At 33.0% G+C, this 20,264-nt stretch overlaps 1 protein-coding gene across 1 annotated transcript in view; it reads right to left on the bottom strand.

The window, feature by feature from the left end:
- Positions 1 to 13,688: 13,688 nt before the first annotated feature.
- LOC132747657 (receptor-type tyrosine-protein phosphatase beta-like) overlaps positions 13,689 to 20,264 on the bottom strand; it is a 44,160-nt gene continuing 37,584 nt past the window's right edge. The window contains exon 18 of the mRNA XM_060737105.1: positions 13,689 to 20,095. Coding sequence (XP_060593088.1) covers positions 20,037 to 20,095 — 59 coding nt within the window. The 3' untranslated portion in view covers positions 13,689 to 20,036. The remainder of the gene's footprint in view (positions 20,096 to 20,264) is intronic.

Genomic DNA, 20,264 nt, shown 5'->3' with positions numbered 1-20,264 from the left:
AACCAAGTTTTATTCATATTATAGCAACAATACTTGTTCATTTCTTTTATTTTCCCATTTAAAATGTCAAACACCATTTTTTGGGACATGACTGTGCCTAATTCTGGGTTTTGTAACCTGCAAATGAACCAATGTGGATGGTTACAGGTAGCAATCAATCTTGAGGGAATCTCTTCACTTATGGCATTCGAACCCATCATTAGACCCCTATGTATTTTTCGAGAGTAAAACTTGTAGATTATATCAGTATATTATATAATAAACAAGAGCGATCAGTAATCACATGTGTCGCCTCATGATGGCCAATTTCATGTTGGAATAAAGTTTGTGACAGATGGACAGACAGACGGACAGTGCACAACAAGAATTGGTACTGATCATTCCTGTAAAGTTTGGATGAAATTGCACCAGTAGTTTATGAGGAGTAGTCCGGACAAGCTTTTGCGTATCTGGCAACACACAGAAAAAAACACCTTTTTATCAAAGGTACCATAACTCGGCCAAAAATCATTCAACCGGAAAACCCGTGCAATATGCGCAAGGACTTGAGCTACAGATCAATCCTGTAAAGTTTCATTGAAATTGCATAAGTGGTATAAGAGAAGTAGTCCGGACAAACTTTAAAAATAAAAATTATTAAAGGGCCATAACTCTGACAAAAATCATTGAACAAGAAAATGTTGACAATATGCACAACTAGACTTGGTACTGATCATTCCTGTAAAGTTTGGATGAAATTGCACCAGAAGTTTATGAGGAGTAGTCCGGACAAGTTTTGTGACGGACGGACGGACAGACAGACGGACGGACAGACGACGGAGAAGTCAAATCAAATCAAATCAAAATTTATTTATTGTCGGTATACATATATAACATTTTACAAAACATAAGCTATGTATAGCTTTTGACCGACATACATGCATAATGATATAAACATAAAACTCATAAAAGAAGCACATTAAGATAAACTTTGAAAGACAAATGGTAAAAGACAAGTTAAATTACTATAATGTGGGATGTAGACACTAGATGTTATAATTAAAAATAAAATAATAATAAATAATAAATAGTAATGATATGCTAAGGATATGCTTAAAAGATCTATACTGTATCATAAGTGAATAAAATAATATATATCTAGATAAAATGCGGAACATATTAGCACATACAAAATGTACATAAAATAAGATTACATTAAAAGTGGGTGGATACTGCTGATCTTGACCCAGGCCTAGCCTGGACTGCTAAGAAAGGAAATACGATTTTGAAAATGAAAAGGATCACAAAAATGTGACCACTAATTAGGTTTTATAAATAAAAATCCCCAATTCAAAATTTGCAAGAAGTGATCAGCAGCCTTCTCAATAAGCAAACTTCGCAATAAGCTGACAATAAGCAAACAAAAGTTCAAGCATACTGGAAAAATAATACATGTACATAAACATTTATGTTGAGAATATCAACAAAATTTAAGCCAAATGTGAAATAAACAGATACATGTAAGTAGGCAGCAAAACAAAAGAAAGCAGGCAAGAAACAAAACTGAAGATGGAGCTAAACTATAATGCAGGTTTATTGACAGAAAGTACATGAGCAACTCTCTCCATTCCATGCACCAATTAAACTTTTAAATTGGTCATAATTCACTTCCATTCTGAGGTGTTGAGGAAGTGAATTCCATAGTTTAGGTGCATAGGAACGAAAAGAGTTGCTGCCATAACTGGTGGTTCTTACCTGAGGAATAATGGCTACATTTTTAGCTCGACTATTCGATAAGAATAAGTAGAGCTATTGCAGTCACCCGAGCGTCGGCGTCGGCGTAACCACTTATGTTAAAGTTTTTGTAATAGTTCAAATATTTTCAAAGTCCATAGACATATGGCTTTGAAACTTTGCACACTTGTTCACCATCATGACCCCAACCTGTAGACAGGAGGAGGTAACTCTATCAAGCATTTTGACAGAATTATGCCCCTTTTTCGACTTAGAATTTACGTTAAAGTTGTTGTAATAGTTCAAATATTTTCAAAGTCCATTGACATATGGCTTTGAAACTTTGCACACTTGTTCACCATCATGACCCCAACCTGTAGACAAGAGGAGGTAACTCTATCAAGCATTTTGACAGAATTATGCCCCTTTTTCGACTTAGAATTTACGTTAAAGTTTTTGTAATAGTTCAAATATTTTCAAAGTCCATTGACATATGGCTTTGAAACTTTGCACACTTGTTCAATATCATGACCCCAACCTGTAAACAGGAGGATGTAACTGTATCAAGCATTTGTTTTACTATCAAGCACTAAGAATAGTCGAGCGTTGCTGTCCTACCGACAGCTCTTGTTATACCTAAAATTAAAAGAATGAGATTTTATATTAACAAGATCATGTAAGTATGTTGGTTCTTGTTTATGAATAATTTTATGAATTTCGAGGGCTATAGTTCTGATTCGTCTTAATTTTAAATTTGGTAGTTTAGATTTTATTAAAAGTGAGTCATAGTCTGATTGATAGTCATCATAAATGAATCTTAATGCTCTTTCTTGAATTTTCTCTAGTTTTTTTGTGTACTTTTCTCCACAGAAGTGCCAGGTGACAGGGCAGTAATTAAAGTTTGATAGTATAAAAGAGTAATATATGTTCAATTTCCCCAATTTACATAAATTTTTACCTATTCTCTTTACACGCATTCTCAATATCATTTACAGAATAGATAAAAACGCTTTCCATGCAGCATATTCGTCATATTATGTGCTATATATTTTATCTAAAGCATCTGTTCCATCAAACATGTTCCATTTTAATTAAATCAAAACAAAAAAGTAGTCAACTGTCATGATTTGAAAAAATATTTATCGCACAATAGTAAAAAACGAAACGTATGTGACTGTCTCCATAAGAAAAATGAACTTTAAATCTTTTCATGTTTCAATTGGTCTTTTATAAAACAATTGTTTGGTGTTTTTTGTATCTCACAATGCCTTAGCGTGAATTTAACAGTGGAACATACTGAAAACTATGATAAAAATGTAAACAAAATTGTTGTTTCTTCCTTTCCACTATTACATGCCTTTTGGAGTGTGCGTTTTTAAACAGTGAAGAAAATATTTTTTAGAAATTAAGATCTTTCAAAGTTTGAAGTTTTCTGGCAGATAATTGGCCATATTTGCCAAAATAATGTACTATAATAGTGGTATATAAAGATGCCGTAATTGATGGATGATTTTCTGAGAAAATTAAAACGTAATTTTTGCCGCGAAACGTACGTTACTGATGCTACAGGAACTGATGAAAATGTAAATAGGTAGACTTGTGTCAAGCAGTTAAAGCTTCCCTCAATAAGAAGTTATGTGTTAAGAAATTGTTATAATTGCTCAAGACTGAGTCCAGATCTGCATTGAAAAGTGGTCAGAAATGTACGTTACCGAAACGAACGTTACCGCAATTTAAAAAATATTCACTACACTTAAAATATGATACCTTAGGTAAGAAAATTTATATGAAGAGAAAAGTTTTGTAACATCAAAACCTAAATAAATATTGCATTGTGTCACTGTGGATATAATTTACGGTAAATTCATGTTTGATATACGATATCACAATATATATTAGAAAACATTTTATGTATATAAACATATATCTACTGAAAACATTCTGCTGGATTTTGAGATGTGATAGCATGTTCTTTTCGCAATGTAAACAAAAGGTAGTAGTGGAAAGTATATTTCTGCTTAAAAGTACCATGAAATGTACGTTACTGTTGGTAACGTACATTTCAAAACTAGTATTAGTAATTTCAATGAAGAGTATCTCCTGAATTCTTAAAAAATACTTCATGAATATGTTTTTCATGTAATAACGAGTACGAATAGGATGATTAGAAACGAAAACAAATTAAATATAACTGTATTTGCATCAGTTGCATATGAATTTTATTCAGGCATTTTTTCTATCTACAAAAGTTGGGACTAGTACAATATGTGGTTGTTTAAGTTCAACAGTTGTGATGATATTGAACATTTTAAATCTTTTCTCTAGCATCTGCACACTCAAATGTGCATTGTGTATGAACTATAAAGGTCTACAAAACAATGATTTCTCACTTACATTAACATCAACAACAAGTAACGTACTTTTCAATTGTAGTAACGTACATTTCAGAGACCGAAATTAAGGGCTGAGATTCAAAAAGGCTACAGGTAGAGAACAAGAGCTGAAAGATACCGAAAGTTAACTTTGGAAAGAGCGTTATTGTAGAATTACGCATTACAGAATCCGAAATATTTGACTAACAGAGCGAGGAATGAAAGAAACAATGTTTTATAAAATAAAAGCAAACAATGTTTCATATAAGAAATGTCTCGTATAAAGTAAATGATTTTTTTCCAGAATTTACCTTATTGTGTACAAAACACTGGAATATGTTGTAAAGCAACAAAATAATCAAGTTAATGTGTCACACTACTAAAGCATTTATTTTTACATGCATTTCACAAATGTGATTTTGGTAATCATAATGTCTTAAAACATGCAAATTTCTAATGAAAGATATTAACAGGACTTTCGACGAATCATCATCAAATGTATGTTACTTGCAAAGTTGCACATAAATTGAAGTTTGCTATAGTAAAACATGTTTTGGTTTTTTTAATACATAAAAATGCAACAAATTTTATCAATTACACCATAATGGGGCTCAAAACAGCTCTGGACATAATAATAAACAATGCTGTAAAATTATCCTCATAACAATGAATAACGTAGCATACAAGGATTACAAAATTATTACATTACTTTTAAGGCATTTGGGGTGAAAAAACAACTGCTACATGCATGAAATAGTTTACAACGAGGAGTTTATATGTATCATAAATAATCAATAGCATTTTAATGTCGAACTGCTGTTCATTGATAAATCTGTAAAGAACTTCGAAGTATGCATTGAAATAGTTAAATATGTATCATTCATCTCTAAAATTTGTTATTGTTTTAACATTCCAAAAACCTGAATATATTGGTATAATTTAACAAAATAATGTGTTTATTTCCATCCTACATCTTTTGAGAATGGAATTGTGAAAACAAAATTACTGACTAGTTCAACAGTTACATGATTATGAGCTGCTAATTTAAGGGACACTCAAAGTAAGGTACATTTCTGTGCCTGTTTTTATAAGAATGACCTGCTCAATTTGATATGGAACTGAGAGAACATGGTTCGTATCTTGTTTGCAAGAATTCAAATTTATGTCCGGGAGATATTCTTTTTCCATATTCAAACATTATTTTTATTATCTCTGAACATTATTTTTTTCACTTTCCGTGATTCAATATTTGTAAATGGTATTGAGAATGTGTGTTTAGCACGTTTAGTTGTTTTGAGGCTTTTTTACAGATGTCAGAAATATGATTATCAAATTTGAGTTTAAAATCAAAAGTTTCCCCTAGAAGTTTAACAGATTCATCACATTGGATTGTACTATCATTTAAATTGAATGAGTGATCACTAGGGTAAAGGATCGCAAATACGGACAGATGACAATTTCGGACACCAAACTGTATAAATCTAATATCTTATAACTAATACGCCATAGGATTAAATTAAATAACCTACTTTTACTTTGAATACGAATATCCTTATCTACAATGTGAATTATTATGTATTCTTAAATCCTAATCAAGCAGGCCCGCTGGGTTCTTTCCCTTTTCGTTACCGAGTCGGAAAGTTTAAAACCGCGAAAATTCAAACAAGAATCACGGTGAGTATATTTCTCAACGATTATCCATAAAACAATTATTCACTGTCTTATTTGTGCTTGACATATGACATACTTTGTCTTTAGATGTAGAAATTGTCGAAGATATGTGCAAATATACTTTAAAATCCCTAAAAATAAGAAAAATAAAGTGTCCGAATTTCCCCGATCACTACTTATGGGCAGCATTTAATTTCGAACCAGAACATTTTTAATTTCGGACATGTTCTGAACATTTGAAATATGTCCTCGTATATTAAGGTTGGTTGCTATTAAACCACATTTATTAAGCATAACTTTCGGTTTCAGATCTTTGAGATGGCTAGAAAATCTAAAAACATCTATAAAAAATACGACGACAATTTGATTAAAGCAGCAATAGATGTCATAAAATCTGGTCAAATGTCATTGCGTAAAGCGTCACAACATTATGGGATACCAAAATCAACATTAAGTGACAGATTAACAGGGAAGGTTGCCTCTGATGCTAAATCTGGTCGTCCTCCTACAGTGCCATTAGATGTGGAAGCAGACATAGTTAATTGGACGTGTGACAACGGCAGCTGGGTGTGGTTTTGGCATAACAAGGCGAGATTTCTTGATAAAAACAGGCCGATTATGCCAAAAAATGGGTCTCAAAACTCCATTCAAAAATGGAATACCAGGCAAAGGTTATTTCCAAGGTCTTAAGAGAAGACATCCATCTATTGTAATCCGTAAGCCAGAGAAGTTGGGTACATCTCGAGCCAGGTGCCTTAATCCAACTATTGTTAACCGATATATAGATGATCTTGGTAAACTCCTTATCAGTCTTGGAATTGAGAATAAGCCATCTCAAATATGGAACATGGACGAGACAGGCAAACAATTTGAGCACAACCCAGTCCGTGTAGTTGCAAGAAAGGGGGTGAAAAATTTGCCGGGTCGTACTAGTAATCAAAGGACCAACACCACCATCCTGGCATGCGTAAGTGCAAGTGGTCAAGCTATGCCTCCTCTTATGATCGTGAAAGGTAAGACCCAACGGTCACTATATTCGTGGAACACGGCTGCAGCGCCCCAAGGGACTAAATGGGCCTTCCAAGAGAATGCTTGGATGACAGAAACTATATGTAAGGACTGGTTTGAAGAAATATTTCTTCCCTTCTGCGGCAGTGCTAGACCCCAATTATTGATTTGTGATGGTCATCGTTCACATGAAGCACATGCACTCCTGGAAATTGCCAAAGATAACAATATTGAAATTCTGGCTCTCCCTCCCCATACTACTCACAAACTTCAGCCACTTGACAAGAGTGTGTTTGGCCCTTTTAGTGCATATTACAACGAAGGTTGTACTGAATTTCTCTCAGCTAGTCCTCATCACACTATAAATAAATGGTCATTCCCTGAGATCATTGCACGGGCTTGGGAACGTGCCATGACTGAAAAAAATATAACTAGCGGATTTTCATCATGTGGTATATACCCCTTCAATCCACGTGCTTTACGTACAGAGGATTTGTTACCATCGACTATGTTTGACAAGCCATTGCATGCCATCACCTCATCAGTTACACCCACCTCTACAATGACTTCGACTGCGCTTGAAGAGAATTATGTTGGCGTATCAGAAGTTAATACTACACTGAACCTAGCTTCATCAAGTACGTCTATCCCTTATGAACCCTTGCCTGACCAACAGATTGAAATGCCTACCCCCTGTGCAACACAGATTGTACCATCCATATCATCTACGAGCAATATATCTATCCTTACTCCAAAATTTTACTCGGACGACCCTAATGAAGCAGTAGAACTTCATGAAGCCACTGATCAAGAAATTTCGTACATTCTTCCTCTATTTCCCGAGATAATAATTGAAGATATAAAACTCTCTGGTGGGGATTTTTATAGTGAAAATTATTTGCCCAATGAAAATCAATCCCAGAATGATGAGTTGAATGCACTTGCTCCTTTGCCACAGTGCAATTGGAATGTTGACATTGATTCCATATTTAATGTCCCACAAAATGTTAATGTAAATGAAAGAAAGAGGAAAAGTACCGTTAGTACTTCGCACAGGCTACTCACGTCCAATGAAGTATTGGCTGAAAAGAGGCAGAAGCAGCTTGATAAAGAAAACATCTTGCAATTAAAAGAGCAACGTCGCCATGCGAGAGAGGTAAAAAAGGCCGTGAAATTTATTCAGGATTTAAAAAAAGATCAATGTTAATTTAAAGGTGGGTTTATTTTATTACAGAAACAGTTTTTGCACATTATTCTTCGACATTTTCTAACATTGTAAGATTGAAAATTACATAACAATATACAATAAAAACAACGCTACGATCAGGAAAAAAACGTAAACTAATCTATTCCAAATAATTCTGTTTAATATTCAGTTTTATTACATGCTTTTCGGTGGTTTATAGAAATATATCAGTGATAGAAAACTGGTAATTTCACTATTTGAAACAGTTTTTGCACATTATTCTTCGACATTTTCAAACATTTTAAGATTAGAAAATACATATCAATATACATTACAAACAAAGCAACGATCAGGAGACAAACTGTAAAATAATCTATTCAAAATGATTATATTTAAAGTTCTCACTTACGCATTGAAATTATATTATGTTTTTTGTCTATTTACAGTAAATATGAACACGTCAACCGCTGCTCACCTGAGAGATAGAGAACTTTTTGGAAGTTTGTCATTGTATATGAAAATGAAAGCAATACTTAACACTATGGTCAATTGTGAATACCTTTACGACCATCCGCTGATTGACGATATATTTGTTTATCTTAGAGACTTCGTCTGCTCCAATATTTGTAAATTAAGAATGTTATATGAACGTTACAAGATTTTACGTGACATTTGTGAAGAGGACCAAAGCATTGTTTGGGTGGCACACTCATATGCCCTAGAAGTTAATGATTGTTACTTGTTAAATTTAACAGAAACTGTTAAAAAAGAATCACTTTAATGTTGTGCCTTAAGTGAAATGAACTGATACATAATTATGTCAAAAAAGAAATAAAATATGTTTAAGTCTCTTCTGGCGACGATAATGTTACTTTTTAAAAAAATGAAAATGTGTCCGAAATTCCCCGCTTCTGTCCGTATTTCCCCGATTTTACTCGATTAACAATTTGTGAATTTTCTAAATAAATCAAACATGTAATTTGCAGCTGGGAGCCAGTATATAGTCCTTACATAGCATAGTTCCCGGCTAAATAGGCTACAGACGGTTAAATACATATTCGCAGCTAGACGAATGAAATTGGTCGCAGAATGCAAAAAGTGTCCGAAATATGACGACATTACCCTATATGTCGCCACTACTCCGTAGAGGCGACACAAAAATCAAAACTCTACAGTAACCTGGCACATAATGACCCATTTGTCTGGTCTTGGTGGAAAATAGAACATGTGTGGATCTAGTACGATCTATATAACCATAAATGGGTACTCACCAAGTAAATAATTTTACCTTATAATTATTCTACATGTAGCCTACATGTGCTGTTGTATACAGTATCCTTGATGTTCATCTCTCGTCAATTTAGGAAATACAAATGGTGTGAAACTTAAAAGGGGAGGCTACTAATGTACAGTAGCGTCTTAAACAACAAACTCCTTGCAGCGGTTACTTCCCTTCATCAGTACGAATTAAGGAGAGATCACTGCGTTCAGTGCATATAACAAGTTGCTTCCCCTATATCAAGCTCCTTATGTGTTATAGGGATATTTAGATTTGATATAGATCTACAGTATTTTAAAAATGTTTTATTTTATCTATTCAATGACATGATAAAATCAAAAATAAATACTATTAAATACATTTGTAGTTCATTTTGTGTTTGTTTAGGTTTGTTTACCCTCGCCACTGGAATAATTACCATATGAGCGAGCATAAATTAGTTCATAATCTATAAATAATGTTTGCTTTTATACTTGGCCCTGGACCCTTAATAAGTGTTTCATACTATTTTTATAATACTGCATGTTTGTTGTTTTTCATTGGATAAAAACAACATATTTGCAAATTGCTGACAAGATATAAGGCAGAATATAGCTTGAATGAGATAAATATTACCCAAGACCCTAGCCTAACGAATGTTCCAACCCAAGGTCATATTTAAATTTCAGGAAGGCTATATTCTCTGTATATCTTGTCAGTACTTGTATAACGAATTTACAATAATATTTTATGCAAAATGTTAATGATGACAAGTTCATAAGAAAGCCAGCAACTTCAGACTATTTTCAAGGAAGCTCTGGAAAAAGACACACATACATTATAAAGGCAAAGCTAGAAGTAATTCAAGTATAAAGTCATCATTGTGGTGTAACTTTCTTATTTTGCAGTAATGAAGTTTGAATGGAGAAATATGCAATAAAGAACAAAACACAATAAAACTTTTTTATACATACACAAAGTTAACCATCTTTTATGTATAGAAATACATTGTTATTTGTGCGTACTTTGGTTCTTCACAGTATATACATGTACAGCATTTTATAGAGTCAGAATTTGAGAAATTTATTGGCATTATTACAAATTGTCAAAACACAGCTAAGAAATTTCAAATTTCCCCTTCTAAAAGGCAGGCAACTTTGTTTATATATTGTATACTACTGTTTTAAAGCAGCACGCCTCCAGATACATATTAATTTTCATGAAAATTTTGTAAATGTATTTAACAAGAACCAGTTGAACCGGGTGATGCTCCCCGAGAAGGTTCTGGACACAGGAAAGTATAAAAAAATGAACAAAGGGCAAAAACTTCCAAATTAGGCAAGGCGGAGTTATGTTTTTTTGCACTGCACTTCTATTCAATGAGATCTGTTTGTTTGTTTGTTTCATTTTACGCCTTTTTCCAACAGTAATTCAGTCATATAGGCGGGTAGTTTCCTAACCATCTTTCCTGGAGAGTTACACCAGTACTAGACTACCTTCCTCCGCGCTAAACTACCAAAGCATCTCCCGGGGATCGAACCCACGCCAGAGAGGTGTCATCGACTCTAACCCCTCGACCACGGAGGCAGTCTCAATGAGATCTAGCTATCTATAAAGTTTCCTGATGATATCTCTTATAGTTTCAGAGTTATGTCCCGGGTAAAATTCAAAGTGTAAAAATGAACAAAGGGCAATAACTCCAAAATAAGACCAGGCTTTGTTTAGGTTCTTTAAGCATTGCAGTTCTATCCAATGATATCTAGCTACCTACAAAGTTTCATGTTGATATCTCTAATAGTTTAAAAGTTATGTCCCGGACAAAAGTCAAAAAGTAAAAATAAACAAAGGGCAATAACTAAGGCAAGGCAGAGTAATGATTCTTAAGCACTGCACTTCTACCCAATGAGACCTATCTATCTACAAAGTTTCATGTCGATATCTCTTATAATTTTAGAGTAATGTCAAGGACAAAGTTAAAAGTGTCAAAATGAACAAAGGGCAATAACTCCAAATGTAGGCAAGACAGTGTTACAGTTCTTGTGCACTGCAAACCTACTTAATGAGATCTATCTACCTACAAAGTTTCATATTGATACCTCTTATAGTTTTAGAGTTATGTCCTGGACAAAGTTCAGTGTAAAAATAAACAAAGGGGAATAATTCAAAAATTAGGTAAGGCAGAGTTACGGTTCTTGTGCACTGCACACCTACTCAATGAGATATATCTACCTACAAAGTTTCATGTTGATACCACTTATAGTTTTAGAGTTATGTCCCGGACAAAGTTCAAAGTGTAAAAATAAACAAAGGGAGATAATTAAAAAATTAGGCGAGGCAAAGTTACGGTTCTTGTGCACTGCATACCTACTCAATAAGATCTATCTACCTACAAAGTTTCATGTTGATACCTCTTATACTTTTAGAGTTATGTCCCAGACAAAGTTCAAAGTGTAAAAATAAACAAAGGGGAATAATTCAAAAATTAGGCAAGGCAGTTACGGTTCTTGTGCACTGCACACCTACTCTATGAGATCTATCTACCTACAAAGTTTCATGTTGATACCTCTTGTTGTCCCGGACAAGAAAAGCGGACAGACGGACGGCAAAACGGACGGACAAGGCGGCGACTATAATTATGCTCCCCCAAAATTTTTCGGGGAGCATAAAAATAAAATATTGTAAGGTGAACAAATAAAGTAATTTCCATATTGCAATCGGCACTTTCAATTAAAGAAAATTACCCAAAAGTCTTCAACATATGCAAAAGTAGCCCTAACTGCGATAGTAACGCAGTAGAAAAATGGTAATAAAATACTGCCAAATCAGACTTAAATCGCACATAACATGAAAAATATAACTTGGGCCTTGAATGTTTTACCTTTCTTAAAATTTTAGTACATTTTTCTTAATATTGATTTTCTTTATCTGGAGGAGGGCATCTTTAAAGGGCCATAATTATAACCTGTCAAAAATCTTTATAACTACTTATTTATCTGATTTAACCCTTATTTCATTTCTTTTTTTCATAGCCATTCTTATATACTGATGCAAAGTTCATATTTGTTTGTTTCTAATTAATGTCAAAGCCCTATTTTGCAACCTAGACATAGCACTTAACAATCATGGTATTAATGACTTCACCCTATAGTGTTGATTGATGAAGTCAAAAGAGAATCTCATTTCTAATGGGATTCAAACACACAACCTCTGGATTAGGAGTCTGGTAATCTACTCTGTCATCACACGCTAAATCTAAAAGAAAATAATTTCTTGAAAATATTCTGATTCTAATGGACACAACTTTTCAACTCAAGATGTCCCAGTATTTATTTAAGAATTAGAATGACTCATACAGAAGCAGCAGCCCTCAGAAAACTTCCTGGAAAAGCTGGATGGCTTCTTCATTAAATGAAGTATATTTCAGCTATAACCTGCTTCGATTCCGGATGGCGCAGGTCACTTTCATAGTGATTGATCATGAAATCCTTTCTACAGTCATTTGACTCACCTCTGCTCTTGCATGTACAGAAGTAATCAGTTCCTTGTGAAAGTATAGGCAACTAGTACAATTAAACTGCTTGACAGCCAGTCCAGCAACAATGCAGTGGCTGAACTGTGCTCTGGTAAATTCAATGTGGCTTACTGCTGTGATCCGGAGTGAAAAGTTTTCACAAAACTACCAACACCACCACCACCATAACCTGCTGGAACTAAGTGTTTAAGCCTATGCAACCAGTATAGTTGGGCCAGTCGGCATACTGTCTTTAATCGCATCAGACTAGCTAAATTTTCAAATTTTTATATTGAAATCCCTTAAGCTTTGAACAGACTTTTCAATATTCAGGAGCGTCTGTAGCTGAGTGGTTAAGGTTGTTGACTTCATACCACTTGCCCTTCACCGCTGTGGATTTGAATCCCGACAGGGACTTTGGATTCTTTCATGTGAGGAAGCTATCCAGCTAGCTTACGGAACGTCAGTGGTTCTACTCAGGTGCCCGTTTGTGCCTGAAATAATGCACGTAAGGGCATCTGAGGTCTTCCTTCACCAGTAAAGCTGGAATGTCGCCATATGACCTATAATGTGTCGGTGTGACGTAAAACCTAATTAAATAAACAAACAAACTTTAACATATTCAAAGTGGAGCAAATCCATTACAATATTTCAACAAGGTAAGGTACAGTTAAATATATATAATTCATTATTCAAAAGCACAAAAGAATCAACAGATTATATTTAACTTTTTATTTATAATTTGATTGAATACAGAAAATAAAATATTAACATGATTCATTAACAGTGATAGACAATATTTATATTCATATTACTACATAAACTAACTAGTACAAAAATAATGTTCTTTCAAAAAACAGCTACATTTAAGAAGATTGTTTCCGCATTAATGACGATATTCTTGATTTAATTATGTTTTGTATTTATTTTTTTAAGTGTGTGCATTCATTTTTTGTGTTTATTTACACCTGCAACCAAAATGAACCAAACATAATAGTAATTCATTTTCAAAATAAAGCATGCTGGAAACGTTCTTTTCATTGGATAATAGTGATGTTTACATAGCTTTTTATCTATGGCTGCTATCAATTTATGAAGAAATCTTACTTTTTCCCTTAAAAGCAAGTTTGCTGTATTATAAATTTGTTATAAATATTCCCGACAGGTTATATGACTGTATATAGACAGATGTTTTCAATATAACCCTCGCCTAATGGCTCAGTTTATATATCCAAACAACCAGTTAAATAGGGCCATATAACTTGTCAAAAATCTTTATAACTAATAATATATCATTGGACAATTAACTGGATTCTGAACCAGTTTCTGTTTGTTGTTAATCAAGTTTTAAAAATTTATTTAATGTTAATCTTAATTTCACCCATAAACCTTTTACAGAATTTTAACAATTTTGAAATTATTCTGGGCGAATATAGTATTAATTTCTCTGTATGTTTTGGGTGAATATATCTCATGCATTTCTATAAATTAACTTACACTCTACTCCAATTATGATATCTTTATTGGTCCAGCTAGGTTACAAAATCCAATAATTGACAGTTCAATATAACATTTAAGTAACTTCATGCCATTTAAAGTAGCATGCCTCCAGATTTTCATGAAAATTTCAAAAATGTATTTAAAAGTAAAATTTTATGAAGCGAACAAAGAAAATAATTAACACATTGCAATCTTCATTAATTATCACAAAAAAGTCAAAATAAGCAAAAATAGCCCCTACTGTGTTAGTAATGCAGTAGAAATATGGTGATAAATACAACAAAATCTGTCCTTAATCGTGCATAACACATTAATTATTTCTTGACTCTTAAATCTTTTTATTTATTTTAAAATCTTAGTACATTTTTCTCATGTTTAATTTCCTCAAAATATTTTGACTCATATAGAGGCATGCAACTTTCAAAAGTGCAAGAATGAACACAATAGCAACAATAGAAATCCAAAAAACAAAGAAAAAAAACTTTTAAAGCTGTCAATAAAATGAGCACATGCAAAGTCCTGATGTATATCTGTTAAAACAAAAAATTAATCAAATGACCAAAGTAGAACTAGATATGAAAATTAATACACACTAGTGGACGGAGAAACAGAAAGGTGGATTAATAAACTGTTATAAATGAAATACATCACCTGAGAGACAGAAATCAAACTGCTAAATTTTAAATTGTGACATTGAGAAAAAGCTTGATTAAAGATGTTGTTAACCTTCACGCTCATATAGACATGTTTTGATGGCTCATCACCAACCCCCTTTTTGAGGCCTCAAATAGTGAAAAAATACCCTACTTTTTCGTTTTGTTTCACCAAGAAAATTTTGGACTTGTGAGAGGCTTAAAATGGCTTAAGGTCGATCTTAAGGTAACGTGTAACCAACAATGAAAAGCAATTGACTCTATCTCAATTCCATTGAGAAGTTGCAGCACTTTGAGATCAGTTTTGATGGAAAGAAATAAACGCAAAATAAATATTAGTGATAACAGGAAATTTAAGATAGAGCATGTTGTTACAAAAGCAATGGTCAAGTCAACATTTGTGCCAAGTTTAATCAGCATTGAAGCATGTTTTATAGTTTGATAGCAGTTTGAACTTGTAAAACAGCAATTTTTCGTTAAATGCTCATGAGGTAATGGGTTAAACTGATATTCCCTTACATCAAATTCTGTCTCTGGTCCTGAAAATGTTGATATGTCAGATGAAACAGACAAAAAGCAAGGCATTGTACTTCGTGACAAAAAATAAAAACTTCAACTCCATGGAAAATCATCAAACAATAATAAAGATCTACCATAACAAATCTTTACTTGATAGTGCAATCTACATACATGTACATACATGTACTATCAAAAATTCAGTCTCTAGAAAAAAACTTTAGTGCACCAGTGCAGAAATGTGTTATTAATATTAATATTTTCATTTCTTAATGTTGCAGTCTGATTAAATTTCTAACAAGTGGCAGGAAATTGTCACAAAACATGCTTTTCTGCCAATAATTATGTGATAAACAACAACAATAACAACAAAGGGCAACAAGTCAGCCAAAAATAATCAAATCACAATATCCAATCAAAATGCAGGAGAGCATTTCATGGCATTCATACTAAGAAAGTTAAGGTTATATCCTTCAGTTTAACTGAAATCCTTTTAGAAAAATTGAGAGTTCCCTATAGAAGAAAATACTTTATGCCAGCTGCCATCATTCACCAATCTAATTTATTAATTGTTATTCAAGTCAGCATAAGTGTCTTTATTCTAAAAAGATATATATAATTTGAACTTTAAATCCCTGATGCAGTTCTGGTTAAGGCGTGTCTTAGAATATTTTCACATAACCAATATCATTCTTTTTTTCTCAGGTAAAATACCAATATTAGTCTAAGGGAAGTAACTGTGATTAACAACATTTCAACACTGAAGGATGTCAAACATCATGTTAGGTATTGTTACAATAAAGTACAAAACAAATTTAAAGCTTATTAAAACAAGACTGGCCAACTTACAAATATATATATATAGTGAAATAATTTGAGCCGTGTCACAACAAAACCAATGTTATGCGTTTGCAACCAGCATGGATCCAGACCAGCCTGCGCATCCGCACAGGATCCATGCTGTTCACTTACAAACCCTATTACAAGTAGGAAAAATGGTAGCGAACAGCATGGATCTTGATCAGACTGCGCAGATGCGCAGGCTGGTCTGGATCCATGCTGGTCGCAAACGCATTATGTTGGTTTTGTCGTGACGCAGCTCATTTTAAAATTATGTCAAAAGGACAAATATAACATTTTTTGCACACTGACACATTGTCACTCTTACTAGTGAGTTGCCTAAAAGATTTGTCATACATGTATATGTGTGAACAGAGAACATTTTTTACCCTAAAAACTTACAATCAGTGAACAAAAGGCAGAATAATACATTGTCCAGCATTTACAGAAAACACAAAAAAACACACATTTACTCAGCTAATGGACAGATCACTCATAAGTCGGGGACCTTTCCCTTTTTGGGGGGAAAAAAATTTGCCACATTTTACCGAGGATTATCATTAATTATGTAAATATTACTGATCAGGTAGATATCTTTTATTGTTATCTTGTTTACCTAAACAAATCTTAATTTGCTAAAAAATAAACGGAGGCAAAATCGAGACCATACAAGATAGCATAATCATATTGTTCTGTGTAGACTTCACTAAATTTGTTCAAATCATAAACATATCATGTAAAACAGCCGTTCCTATATACCAAACTTTTAAGTAGAAAAACATTTTACAGCATATATGTTGGTCTACCATATCAATATGTATGGTTTTATCAAATAGAAATCATATAAATTTCAGCCCTTTGAATCCTATCAAAAGTAAGCAAGACCAGCTTGCACATCATTCTAATAAAAAGACACTATTCTGTTGGCTGTTCACTTTTAGGTCCTTGATAATGAAATCTTTAATAATGAATACAATGGTCTGTAAAGAATTACCATATTCAAAGCTGTGCAAGACTCATTAGAGCAAGTGTTAAGTTTTTGGACCCTAAATGATATGTCAACAAATGATTAAAAAGAATTTTTATAGATTTGAAAAATCCTAATGACCTCTATACACTATTTTAATTCATTATACAAACACACAATTCAAAGTGGCATGCCTCCAGATGGTTAAATTGTTTAAAAAGAAACTTAAGAAAAGATATATATTGTTTAAGAAATGCATTAATATTTACTATCAAAGAGAAAATTCGAATATTTAAAACAGAATATGATGGAATGAATTTTTAATATTAAAATTCTACTGTGTCACTAATGTAGTGAGAGTTATTTTGGCATTTTGCGACATGAGATATATAACTCTGCTGGGATAGAAAGCACCTTAGAATAGGACTTATCACTTAACTGGCACATTTTCACTAATCAGTGCAATCGTCAAATTTTCATTTCAAAATTTAGCTAAAATCTGAAGGCATGCTACTTTAAACTGTATTTGTAACAATTTATTTATATGTTACAAATGAACACATCTACAGGGAATGTCTACAGGGAATGTCTAACATATTAAACAAGAGCTTTTGCTGAGACATGGCAAGATACTCTCAATGGCAAATTTATAAGAAGGTACTGTATCATAGACAAAAACAAATCTTTGTTATAAACGACACAGATGATGACTTTTCTGACAAATTTTGACTGTTTAAAATCAATTATATCAAACCACTTAAATACTTCAAAAGTTAATCTGCAGAACTCAATAATTTCAGAGAATCTGCTTGAAAAGGGGCATAACTCTTTCAATAATAAGTTGATTGCAGTGAAAATTATACTTAACTTTTGCTTTTATATAACATACTTGCATGACAAGCATTAACACAATCACTGATATCTTTACAAAATTATCCTGCAGAAACTAAATTCAAGTAGCAAAAGTTTTAAAAGGGGCATAACTCTATCAATAATGAATTGATTGCAGCAAAAATCAACCTTAACCTGTGTTTCAATACAAAATACTTAAATGCCAATTTTAAAGACAATAACTGAAAATTATTAATATAATTCAAAAGTTATTATGCGGAAATCTATTGTCTACGAACAAGCAGACAATGCCATACGTCCCGAAGGTCTTCGGGCATGTAAGAATGCCTTTTTCTTTTATAATACATATTTTACATTAAACATGCGAATAAATATTTAATCTCCAAAGATATAAACAATGGAATGTACTGCTACATTTAGATAAATACAATATGTACAGGTTTAAAATATCATCTTGATATATCAAAAATATATATAATATACTATTTAATTGTTCAACAATTATTTAAACAACAAAAAGCAGACAAAATCAACAAACATATGAAATGATGGTCAAATCAAAAAACATAATAACTAAGTGTTACACACAGTAGAAAAAATATAACAAATGAATTTATGTGAGTAGAAAAAACTATGAACAATCGTATTTCTGACATGGCAGCATCTTGAAAACTATCATTTTCTTCCATGTAAAATTAACACATTCTTTAAGCATACATTTTGCATATTATATCAGCATAATCAGATTAGATAATAACTCTTTTACACCAGGAATAGAATTAGGGCAGCAACCCCACCAACTCCAGAAAATTCTGTAAAATCATTCAATTTTCCACAAAAATTCAATTTACATCAAGTTTTTTTTCCTCCCAAATTTAATGAAAGGGCCCCTTCCTGTGAAAAAAGCCCTGGTAATAATGAATTCTAGTTTGGTGTAATGTTTAATTCTTGTCAATTATATTTTGGTTAATTTAAATTAAATTGCCTTTTAATAAACATAATTATTCTGCATATTAGTTGGTTTATACAGAATTTATTTAAGTTCAATTGTGTAGGAAGCTGTAAGCTTATAGGCTCACTTTCGAATTCGTTCCAGGAACCAACCAGTACTGAGCAATGAGTGTAAACATTCTTGCTCAAGGAAACAACGAGATGTCCCTGACGGAGTTAAATTGAACCCATTTGCTGTTAAAAATACCTTAACTCCAAGGCTCTATTTATGGTGGCTGATATGGAACACTTTTGTGCATTGTGTTGTCGCTAGCAAAAGCATGACAAAGTGCCAAATGGAGCGTTGTTGGACTTTCGTCTTGTTGCTAACGATGCACGTTAAACGGCGTGTTGTCATGTGGGATGTTGTCGCGATGTCACATTGTTGCTCGGCTCAAATCTAAGGATTGTAGGCTATTTGTATCTATATAGGCCAAGCGACAGGCTGACATCATGCCACACGACATTTGGCTTGCTTCGCTAGCTACAGGACAACAAGACGAAAGTGTGACAACGTGCCGTTTGGCGCGTTTCACTAGCGACAAGACGAAAAGGTGATAATGATATAGGTTGTGTTGTCGCTTTTGACAACGCAACGCGTTATGTGTACTTAATGAGTCACCATATCTATTTGCTGTTATAAATTAATGTACACCAAGAATCAATTGCCTGGTATAAATAACTGAAAATGTACAACTAGATTCTACTTGCTAATATAAATAAATATACTCCAAAATTCTATATGTTGATATACTTGGTTCTGATTGTTGGTATAAATAACTGTACGTCAAGGATCTATTTACTGTTATATCTGTACACCAACAGTTTTGTTCCAGATGAAAGGTGATACATGGTATCTATAAAATATTGTTAATTACAACTATACACCTCAGTTCTTTGAGTCCTTGTTAATAGTTAAACATCAAAGTTTCACTGTAATTCACCATTACTAATCCAGAGTTCTGTTCGTAATTAGGTCAGAGTTCTGTTTGTTAAAGGTCAGAGTTCTGTTTGTTCCTGAGAGGACACATTCTCATATAAAGTCTCTGGAAATGGATCTAAAAATAGAAGAAATTCAACATCATATTATATATCAATATACTTGAACAATATAGCCATGATCATTAATAACTGATAGACATTGACATATAATAAAAAAGCCTGCATCATAGTTTGGAGACGTTTTCATTGAAAATGTGATAGAGTTAAACCGTATACCCAATAAAT

Source organism: Ruditapes philippinarum, unplaced genomic scaffold (genome assembly GCF_026571515.1).
Source record: "Ruditapes philippinarum isolate M1 unplaced genomic scaffold, ASM2657151v2 ctg5336_1_1_1_1, whole genome shotgun sequence".
Taxonomy (NCBI): Eukaryota; Metazoa; Mollusca; class Bivalvia; order Venerida; family Veneridae; genus Ruditapes; species Ruditapes philippinarum.
The sequence above is the reverse complement of the archived record's forward strand: the minus strand, read 5'-3'. Positions and strand labels throughout refer to the sequence as shown.